The 11,409-nt window shown below is 41.7% G+C and overlaps 1 protein-coding gene across 1 annotated transcript; it reads right to left on the reverse strand.

The window, feature by feature from the left end:
- Positions 1–929: 929 nt before the first annotated feature.
- Positions 930–10,754, reverse strand: LOC137888490 (leucine-rich PPR motif-containing protein, mitochondrial-like). Its single transcript, XM_068731892.1, has 8 exons — positions 10,646–10,754; positions 10,332–10,537; positions 8,490–8,617; positions 8,231–8,346; positions 4,533–4,607; positions 4,319–4,403; positions 3,182–3,324; positions 930–1,248 (listed from the first exon to the last, which is right to left on the reverse strand). Exons 2-8 carry the CDS (start codon positions 10,370–10,372, stop codon positions 1,177–1,179), a joined length of 660 nt encoding a protein of 219 aa, XP_068587993.1. The 5' UTR covers positions 10,373–10,537; positions 10,646–10,754; the 3' UTR covers positions 930–1,176.
- Positions 10,755–11,409: the final 655 nt, after the last annotated feature.

Below are 11,409 nucleotides of genomic sequence, written 5' to 3' on the forward strand. Positions count from 1 at the left end.
CACTGTAGGAGAGACAGAAGGTATATACTAAGACTTATTACATACTGTACTATGATTTATTCATGACATACTGTAATGACTTTTTTATGACGTGCTATATATTCTGACTTATTTATGACTTTTGTATGACATACTATACTAATCCTTTTTTTACTTTCATTACATACTATAGTGTGGCATTTTATTATACATTTAAATATGACTCTTTTGTTGATTTTTATATCACATTTTATGACCTGCTATACCAAGACATTTGATTTGATTGATGACTTATTTTCTGACTTAATAACTTACGATTAATTTGTCATCACATACTGTACTGTCTTTTTATTACATTCTAAATATGACTTATTGTTTTTATGACATTTTCTGTGACTTTTTTTCCATACTAGATTAAGACACTATTATGACTATATGAAATACTATACATTAACTTTCTAAATATTTTTAATACATACTATATTATAAATTACTGACTCACTATGCTATGACTTTTTATTACTATGACTTTCCATGCAATATGACCTTCTATGATATATTATATTACTTTTTGATGACATACTAAAATATGACTTTATAATTACTTTTTTATTACACGCTATACTATGACTTTTTTTCTGACTTTTGATGACATTTTGACGTATTTTCTTTGACTTACTACACTATGACTTTTTTGGACTTACTCTACTATGACTTTTTTGGACATAGTATGCAGTGACTGATTTCAACATACTATAGTGTGACTTTTCAAAATACCATACTCCGACTTTTTTCTAACAAACTATATCATGGAATCGTACATGCAGCCTCAATAGGACACCTCAATGGAGCTGAACCATTGTAAAAGTAGTGCGTTACACAACCTGCTGCCCTGAAGAACGGGTCTATTTAACCACCCGATATCTTTTAAACCACACAAAGACTCAGGCTCAGAATGTGACATTTATTAGCATAAATACTTCTGTACATTCTCAACATCATCATCAATAATATGATCAAGAGCGTAATATCCAACAGTTATAACACAATACTCAATAATTCAGCGCGGACACCTTATAAAAAAGAAAGAAAGTGTGATAGGACGAAAAAGTTTGGATTTGGAAAGAGGTCAGAGGAGAGGAGGTCAGAGGAGACGAGGTCAGAGGAGAGGAGGTCAGAGGAGAGGAGGATGAATCTTTATGCCTCAGCTGTCGTCTGGGCTTTGGCTGCTCTCTCTTTCAGCTTGTCTGCATAAAACTTAAAGGACTCCTGGAAAGAAAAAGAAAGACAATTTAGCAAACCTTTTCTTTTTTTAACTTTTCATGACATGCTACTGTATGAATGTTTTTTGACATGACTTTTTTTTTTAAATCACTTTTATGATATACTTTACTATGTAATAAAACATACAAACTTTGTCACGACATGACTATACTATGACTTTTTTCTGGCTTTATATGACATGCTATATTATATATTTTTTTAAATCACTTTTCTGACATTTTTTTTTGATAAATACTGACTTTTTCTGACCTGCTTATATGCTGTGACTTTTTTCTGACATACTATTACTTCTTTACTACTTACATGACGTACGATATGGGGACTTTTTATTACATACCTAAATATGAGTCTTATTGCTTTTATGACAAAAACATTTATTTTTTTTTATTTTGATGACATACTATATTCCAACTTTTTTAAGACAGTTTTCTGACTTTTGAAGACATACTATATGATTTAAAGTGATAAAGCCATATAGTAAGACCTTTTTATTATTACATACTATGACTTTTTTAATGACATACCATACTATGACTTTTTTATTACATAATATGATATTAACCTTCATGACATCATTACCATTTATGACAACACTATGAATTGTTATCACAGTATTGTGATACAAACTAAGAGAGTGGTTTCATATGAAGTTAGATTGATGAATGTGACCAGTTCTCTTAAATTACTCGCACATGCTACTGAAGAACAACTCGGTCGTCATCATGGTGTAGTAAACTGTCAGATGGATGCGAGGGAGAACAACTAGGACTGGTGGGTTTCTACCTGAGATGTGTTTATAGAAACTTCTGAACCTCATGACTGGTCACCTTTCCCTCTCCTTGCAACTCCTCCGGCTCCCTTCTGCTTATAAAACCCAGCAGTCACTTAACTATCCTGACATCCAGTGAATAATGCAGCCGCCTCTCTGCCGTCATCCCTCTCCTTCTCCTTCTATCTTTGCACTGCAGGTGAGTGAAGGGAAGAGGTGGGCTTCGTTCTACACCTGCCTCCAGGGGACAGTGCGTTAAAGTGCTGGGGCTGAGAGGGCTCTGTGTGCGTTTGTGAGTCCTCCGCCAAAAATAGAGCTACATCAAGTTACAAAATGTGCAATGTGCTGAAATGCTCAAAAACACTAGGCGCCAGAAACAGAGAGCGGCTATTGCAGTGACACCATCTCGGTTACACAATATATGTACTCTGACCCACCCGCACACACAGTAACAAACACAGGAGAAGCTGCAGGCCTGAGCAGGAAGACTGCTCTGTCACATTACTATGGCACACGCACACGCACACGCACACACACACACACACACACACACACACACACACACACACACACCAGCCGGACAACTGCCAGCACCAGTTAAGGAACTGCAATGAGTGCTGAGTTTGTATTTGAACACAGATCTGTTCACAATATGTTGTTCATGTCTGCATGGTTATATCAATATGGATAGGTGTGTGTGTGTGTGTGTGTGTGTGTGTGTGTGTGTGTGTGTGTGTGTGTATTTGTAGGTTTATGTGTGCTTAATCCACTGTGTGCCAGTGTAACGTAGGGTTGGGAGTGAAATCATATCAATACATGATCATGACAAACTTTCTTTTTACCGTTTTCTGGCATTTTACAGACCAAACCATTAATGGATATTGAGCAACAAATTGGTAGATTAAGTTTAGGATTTCAGAATTCTAAAAGCTTGTTTGAGTCCAGAATTATTGCTTATAGTAAAACTGTTTTCAGTCACGCAGTGTAGGCTGGCAAAGCACTCATCCATACTATTCTACTTCCAAAAAAGCAGCATGTTCAATTAGTTTCTGTCCAACATCTTTTAACGCTGGGCTCATTCACATTTGCAACCGATTCGTGTAGAGCAGCTCCTGTGTGTGTGTGTGTGTGTGTGTGTGTAAGACTCACAGGTGGCTCAGTGAAGGGTACAGTCTCTCCTGCAGTACGGTAAAGCACAGCAAGTCGTTTGAGTGACAGCTCGTCTATGACCGCCCCCTCCTTCTGTATCTGCTCATGCAGAGCCTTGGCTGACGATAAGTCCTTATCCAGAACTGTAAGAGAAGAGGAGGAGAAAAAAAGTGAAGTCGGCAAATGAGACGAAAACCTCTACATGCGAACAAATTATTTTAATGTCAACATTTAGAAAAAAGAATCCAACTTGGTCCATTATCAATAAATTGGCACCAAGAACTGAAATGCACATGCATACTGTACAAAACGTGTATGTACCTATGCCAGAATAATACATTATTTCTAAAATGCTGCTGGTTGTGCATGTTAAACAAGTAGCAGGTGGAAAAGAACAACTTGTGTAGACTATGTACCTCCAGTTGTGGAGTAATGATTGCACAGAGTAGAAGAAGCAAAATTAAATTTTGCCCCAACTTTGAGTTTCACTGCTTTGAAAGAGCAGAAATCTTCATTTAGAAACCTCATGCGTGTGTATCAAAGAAACAAAAGTGGAAAGTAAGGTCACTACTAAAAAAAGACAAGAGAAAGTTAAAAAGACAAGAAAAAAACAAAACAAAACTAAGGGACGAGCAGAGCACCGCTAAATGTGTCCCCTATGGCTGCCTTGACCGACCAGCTAGCTGATGCTAATTAAATAGTCATGTCTGCTCATCTCTGGTGTGACACGGTTCGTAAGAGGGGAGACGGGAGGGTGAGAGGGTGAAGTGAAGGGGAGGACAGAGGTAAAAGAAATGATGGCAAGAAAAGATAGAGAGAGCAAGAAAACAATGAGGAGAGGAGGGGGAAAAAAAAGAAAAGTTGAGTGGTGGACTGTGTTACGATTAGCACGCTAGGCTAGCCAGGACAGCTAACTCATTAGAGGACATGTGTTCTTCTAACCCCTGAATGTCTGCCTACACACACACACACACACACACACACACACACACACACACACACACACACACACTCCTTGACCTGATGCATTGTTAATGTGTCCGCCTGATGCACCAGACGAGGCCGTGTGTGTGTGTGTGAGAGAGTATGTGTGTGTGTGTGTGTGTGTGTGTGTGTGTGTGTGTGTCTGTGTCTTACCATGGCATTTCATCAGGTACGGGTACAGCACCTCCTTCTCAGTGAAGTCTGGAATCAGGCTCAGCAGGGCTTTGATCTTTCCCACCTGTGCACGCAAACAATAATTTATACATAGAAAAACAATATTGTTGGATTAACTTGCACTTGATCAGTACAATATTATCATTACTAACAGAAATCATGGAACACATTTTCCTTTAAAAAATGATTTTACCTGTCCGGGACTCTGAGCCTTCTGAGCCAAGAAGGACACGAGCACATCCCTCTGTTCAGCCACAGCGTTACAGCGCTACAGCAAGACAAGAGGGACAAAATACACATGAGACATACAACATGTCTTATTGGGCTATATAAATAAAACTGGTTTGACATATTCAGTACTTAGTGGAAATGCTGTATAACTAAAGCCTAAGCTTGAGCTGTTCACTGCACGACTATCGCCTGTTGAGCTTCGAGACTTTTATCAATTACTGCAAGACAGGAAGTAGAAGAGACGATTGTCAATAAAGGATAAATAAATGAAAAATAAGTAAAAAGGAATTTTGGTGCACTACATCTAAATAATAGGATATACAGTATATTATATTTAGTATAAACATTTGGACTTCTGGATGTTTGACCTGTGCATGACTGCTTATTATGAAGACATGTCATGCAAGCATACATACAATATATACGGAGTGTGTGTGTGTGTGTGTGTTTCTGCAGGAGATGCATTAACGCCGCTGTGCTCCGAGTGAGTGACTTCATTCTCCTGGCTGAGCAGCAATGAGGTCCGATTACTAGTCAGTCGTAAAATAACGTGTTTCACTCCTTCTGCACCTCGTACAGAATTTAAGGCGAGTGGCCAGTAAGGCTTTTAACAGGATGACGATGACACACACACACACACACACACACACACACAAGTTGCCTTCTTTCGGAGTCACCAAGCGGCAGAATGGCTTGAGTACAATCAGACCAACACTATGCCACTTCTCTCTCTCTCTCTCTCTCTCTCTCTCTCTCTCTCTCTCTCTCTCTCTCTCTCTCTCTCTCTCTCTCTCTCTCTCTCTCTCTCTCTCTCTCTCTCTCTCTCTCTCTCTCTCTCTCTCTCTCTCTCTCTCTCGTTAATTTCCCCCCTCGCTACACCAACCTCTCCCAAAGGTGACGCCACAACCGACTCGGCCTCCCGTCTCCCCAGCTCCTCACACATACTGCCTAAAAGCTCTGGATACCCAGGGAATGCCTCCTTTTCCTCAATGCCCCCCCCCCCCCCCCATTCCCAAAACACACAGAAGCACGTAAGCAGTCGTAGAGGAGTCGGTGGAGCTCGTGCCTCACTGCTTCTCCCCCGTCACCGTTTCACTTCTTACTGACGAACGTCATCCCTCTCGCTCCTTCTCTCCCGATAGCCTCGTCGTCATCATCATTATCGACTGCTCGCCTACTTAAAAGCTTTTCATAGTGTTGGTCCTGGTTCACTTATGATGGGATGGAGGAGTCGGGCCGCTACGCTGAAGACACGGAGCACTCCAGTTTAGCCTGGGTCTGAGTCCGAAACGTACAAACTCAACACAAGACACACTTTAGGGGAGTCTTTGTAGTTTCACTATCCGACACCACGAGCATTTGATGTTTTGTTTTGTGTTCTTGTTACACGTGTTTTGCATGTATTATTTAAATGTTCAGGTTTTAGGAGGCATGACATCCTGACTACCGGTTATTAGCAGCAGCAAGTATTGCCTCCAGATTTCTATACACGTTCACGCTTTCTTTTTAAAAACTGTGATCTTTTAAAGCTTGAATCTAACTCTGTTTAAATGTTTAATGTCTGTAGAGCACTTAAAAGTGCGTCTCCACTCAATACAATAAGGAATTGTTAACCGCTATGTTATGTTGGACTGCCAAGCCTCTGCGGTACGGACGGCAATTAGAAAAGTTCAAAAAGAACCTCCCACTGCCTCCTCCTGTCTCTGCTCTTCTGATATGAAACCTGATAACAGACATTTTGAACATGTTTTTCCATCTCATAGAGAGAGAAAAAACAAGCCAAGATGCATATCAAGCAAGAAGCATATTATAGCTTTAAAATAATGTAATCCATAGTTTGTGTTTAAATAGTCATGAGGATGAGAGTAGTAAGTAATGTATCTGTTCATTAACATTCATGTCAGTCAGACATCCCTGTTTAAAGATTGAGAGGGATGATCACTGGAGATGTCAGGGAGGAATGAAGAGCGGAGCATGTTGGAGTGTGTCTGCACTGGTTCTGATTTCTCTGTGGATTCCAGATTCCCTCATTGTTGGTCTGTTTTTAGAAGAGTTGTAGTTACTGACCCGCTTGGTAGATAAAAGATAAGAAAACAAAGTCGGGCCTCAGCACATTTTAGAAGTACTGTATGTGCACACTTTCTTTCCCCCCGATCTCGCGCTGTTTTCATGAATTACTACAAATTGGAAACACCCTTTCTGTTCTGTGTATTACAATAACGTATACAAATGTAATGCTGTAGATTTACTGACATTTGGTTGCATATTTAATGTATTAACTACTCCGATTTGGTTGTATTGATAGCCCTTTGTACGCTTGTTCAAAAAGGTACTTTGATCAGACCCATTGTGCTGCAAAATGAAGAAGAATTTAATATGAATTCGATGTATATCCAAAAGCTCACAACAAACGTATGTCAGGGAGAAAATGTGAGCAGCTAAGATCGTGAGAACATAGAATGACGTGAAAAACAGATTCCTTTCGTTCATGTTTAAAAAGTGATGAAGTGTGGTATGTGAGGGCGGTGAGTAATATATCTGTGTTCATTAGTGCCACACATGCAACTGAACGACTGAGAGCGGCGATCACTCAGCAAGTGAGAGAGAAATAATCGCCGTCAGAGAGAGAGCAGCGTCTTCATCTTCGTGGCTTCCTCAGGAGTTTCTTGATCTCTTTTGCGTCTTCGTCATCTGCATCCTTCCCCTCAGTCTCTCACCCATCTAGCTTATTCATATTCATGTCCCCAGGCTCAATGCAAAGTCATTGAGCTGTAATGTATGAACTGCGTTAAATAAGTGAAGTGGTAGGAGGCCAATTTCAGACCACCAGACTCATCGGTAGAACGTGGGGGAAGAACTTCCTGACACAAATGTGAGGCTGGATGAATAAGTCAACGTTCTCCATCATCACTTGGGTCTGACAACCGGACGAAGGCATCACCAGCTCCCTTGTTGATTTTTTGTTTTTTTTTCAGATTTTAATTACTTAGATGTAGTAATTTAAAATGTAGACACTCAAATAGAGAAGTGCGCACTGGGACAAAAATGCTCCTGATGATTTAAAATTTAGTTTAAGTGGTCACAAAAAGTTTGAAAAAAAGAAAGGGTTAGGTCCTCACGGTGTGCAGATTCAACCTAAATAAAGACTAGTACCGGCACTTGGCCATCTGAAACGGAACCTTACACTCAACTTCTAATGTTTCACTATAGCAGATCGTTATATTTTGGCAACAATTACAAATTCTACTTCATTCAGAGGCGACCCTCGTCTCCTCTCCGCTTCACACAAAGACAAAATGGAGAGGAATAAATGTGATGAGAAACTGTCTGACCTGAAAAACATGGATTTCTTCCCTTCGTGTTTAAATAGTGATGAAGAGAAGTGAGCGACAGCAGCAGTAACGTATCTTCATGAATTTGCATGACCGCCGGTCAATTTCCCTCAAGTATTAACAAAAGTCAACTCAAAGTTCTCAACTCGGCCTCTGTGGAACACAACCAAACACATCTGGAAAGACACACACACACACACACACACACACACACACACACACACACACACACACACACACACACACACACACACACACACACACACACACACACACACACACACACACACACACACACACACACACACACACACACGCTCATACTCACAGCCAACATGAACTTGGCGTCCTCCACTTTGTCCATATCCAGCAGCTGGAGGAAGAGGTCTGAAGCTGGTCTGTAGCAGGCAAAATGGTTGGCTAGCCGCTCTGCCATCGCACTCACTGCAACACAGCAGAACATTTCAACCAACGGTCAGAGGTTTTATTATGCGTGTTTTTAGGACTGGGATGCAGTATTCTCACTGTCATTCTTGGTATTTTGTATTTCTCTCTATAAACATGGACGCATTGAGTGCGTGTCTTACATTTGTCTAAAGCTTTGTCGTTGTCATCTTCCAACACCTTCCTGAAGACGAAGGACATACTGGGGCTTGTGCTGTTCGGACTCGTGAAGACCGCCTCCAACACGTCCACCGCTGACTCCAAGTCACCACTACGGAGTGAGAGGGAGGGATACAGATGGAGTTCATCAGAGTAGATCGACACAACACATTGTACATGTTTAAGCTTCAAACAGATAAAAGGGAAATGGGCACACTTCTTCCTGTATTGATGCTGAGTCCATTTTGACCTTACATGCCAGAGATGCTAGGCTGGGAGCAAAACAATAAAGTCAGTGATCAGCCAAACCATAATAAACCCCTTAAAGTGTGATTTCACCCTTTGGGGGCAAAACATATGGATACGATATATTATGAGAAAACTGATCAGATTAAAGAATATTTTATTAAAAAAAATACTCCCACATGCTGTTTTTAGACTTTTGTAATTTAATTTTTATTTTTTTGTACTCCCAATAAGTGCAGAAGAACTCTTTCTACAACCGATTCTCACACACACTCACACACTCACTCACACACACACACACACACACTCACACACACACACACACACACACACACACACACACACACACACACTTACTTCTGCTGAGGTTGCCTCAACCAAACAAAGCCTGCACACCAAAGCGCTACAAAATCTAAAACAACTCAATCTGGCAACCCCACCTCGCTACTAACACTTTACGCTCCCTGCTCCCTCCCCACCCGTCAGCAGTCGTAATGAATATTTAACATGCAGGGCGTGTGTGCGTCTCTGTGTTTGTATATGTGAGAGCGTCCGGCGGTGGGGGAACATATCTACGCTGATTGTTGCGACTGGGACCGTCTGAATAATTCAGCGGGGGGCCCCTCTAAATGTGGCGCTCCGCTTTTCCCGGGCCCGCTTGCTTTTCCGCCCCGGCTCTTAACCAGTCAGCTTGACTCAGACACAGCGGGGACGCACGTGTCAGAGCCGCTCAGAGCGCAGCTCCATGGAGGTCAGGGTTCAAGCTGACAGGCCCGCGCTGCGATGGCCAATCGGGCGTGAGACGGTCTTGCCGCTCTTCACTTCCTGCTGTCCCTGCGAGACGGCACGGCGCCGGCGCCGCCCGAGCTGGGGGACAGCGCTAATGCGGCAAGTAGCGCACTGAAAGTTTGATGCACAATGTGCTTCGTATATTTGTCCTCTGTTGTTTGAGGAGCGACAAAGCAGAAGTGGAGGATGGGCGTTTTCATGACATTAAAAGGAAGCCATGAATAATCCTATTACGCCTGTGTTTCCTATTTGTACTGACGCCCCGCTCGCCCTGTAAGCTTTTACTTTAAGAGTGTGTCAACATGGCTCTTGTCACACTATGCTGCTGGTGTTGCATTAAACTGTTTATCTCTGTGTGCGGCTCAGTAATACCAACAGAGTTTACAAAATAGTGTAAAAGACTTCACACTGGATTGCAAATTGCGTCAGAAATTGAAATTATTTTTGTTTTGTTCGTGCAACATGCAGCCCTGCCCATCCACAGTGATTTGTTTTTCTGTTTGGCGTCTCCGTTTGACTGTACGTGTCGAGACAAAGCTGATAAGACGACCACTTTCTCGAAACGTCACATTTAGGGAAATATCTTAAAAGTCGCATGTGCCTAGATGTGACTTATTCATGACATAAATCATGAGTTAAAGCCCCTTTGTGTCGACCTGCATGTGAGTAGAAGATGTTTCAAATTACTCTGGTGGCTCAGTTTTAGCTTGTACAGAAATAAGACAATCGCAACAGAAATGTAATAGTCCTTCACATGATTTTCTGATCAAAATCGCCATATCAGCGCTTACTTCCTAATGTGTGCGAGGGCCGTGTTGTTGACAAACACCATGCTGGACAGGTTTGAGGGTCGTGCCGAGGCTCTTCATCCGTGACTCCACTTCCTGGATCCCCGCCACGTCGCCATTGCTACCCAGCGCCTGAACCAGTCTGGTGATGGCGAGCTGCGAGGGCACGTGGTTCACCTGCAGCATAGACTTCAGTTTCTCCAGAGCCTCTGTGGAGGAGGGCAAGAGGTGAGTGTGTGTGTGTGTGTGTGTGTGTGTGTGTGTGTGTGTGTGTGTGTGTGTGTGTGTGTGTGTGTGTGTGAGTGTCTGTTTCTCACCTTTAGACTGGCCTTTCTTGCTGTGTGTGATGATGAGCAGACTGGTGGCGATATCACTCAGCTGGAAGCCTGGCACACGAGACGCAGCACTGAGGAAAAACACACAAGTATGTTCTTGGTTTGGTATCAACGTTCAACTTTACACTTCTCATATCGAGACAATCTGTTAGAATAACGTTTTTTTTGGCCGTAAGCTTGTGCTCCCAATGACAAATCAAACTACAGTATATTCTGTAGATAATGATCACAACTGTGGTGCAACGTTGGCCAATATGACATTTACTGTGAAGAGGATGTTGCCATGCAGCGAGTATACTGAGGTTATGAATTTACTGCCTATGATGGAATCTTATTTAGATGGAAAAACTATATACGATACACAATTATGTTATCTAAATTGAAGAAAAAAAACAAGCACATACTAACTCAAATTTCTCAGAAAATCAGATTATTTGCACAGAAAACATCCTATATCGTGATATATGTTAGTATTGAGATATTAAATGACTATGATGAATGATAGAAATCAGCTGCTCTTTGTGTTCAGTGCTAATTAGCTAACTTTAGCATGCTGAAAACACTGAACATCATCATGGTAACATTGTCCTTGTGGAGCGGGTATGCAGGCTTTTAGCTCAGAGCAGTGCTGTGTCCAAACACAGAGCGCGAGTGGCCGCTCTCATATGTGGCATCAGTGTGTAAAAAGTAATCCCATGTTGGATTGGCCTTTACAATAGTGTGACGCAAAAATCCATACGTGTGCT

Source organism: Cebidichthys violaceus, unplaced genomic scaffold (genome assembly GCF_023349555.1).
Source record: "Cebidichthys violaceus isolate CVI_PGR_0920_01 unplaced genomic scaffold, fCebVio1.0.p SCAF_54, whole genome shotgun sequence".
NCBI lineage: Eukaryota > Metazoa > Chordata > Actinopteri > Perciformes > Stichaeidae > Cebidichthys > Cebidichthys violaceus.

What these genes read in the sequence shown, in the direction of transcription:
- LOC137888490 (XM_068731892.1), bottom strand. Translation starts at nt 10,372, where the DNA reads ATGGTGTTTGTCAACAACACGGCCCTCGCACACATTAGGAA. An exon ending in GTACCTGATGAAATGCCATG is followed by an intron (nt 3,325 to 4,318) that starts GTAAGACACAGA and finishes CTTCTCTTACAG; the next exon opens with TTCTGGATAAGGACTTATCG. An exon ending in TACCCTTCACTGAGCCACCT is followed by an intron (nt 1,249 to 3,181) that starts GTGAGTCTTACA and finishes TTTTCTTTCCAG; the next exon opens with GAGTCCTTTAAGTTTTATGC.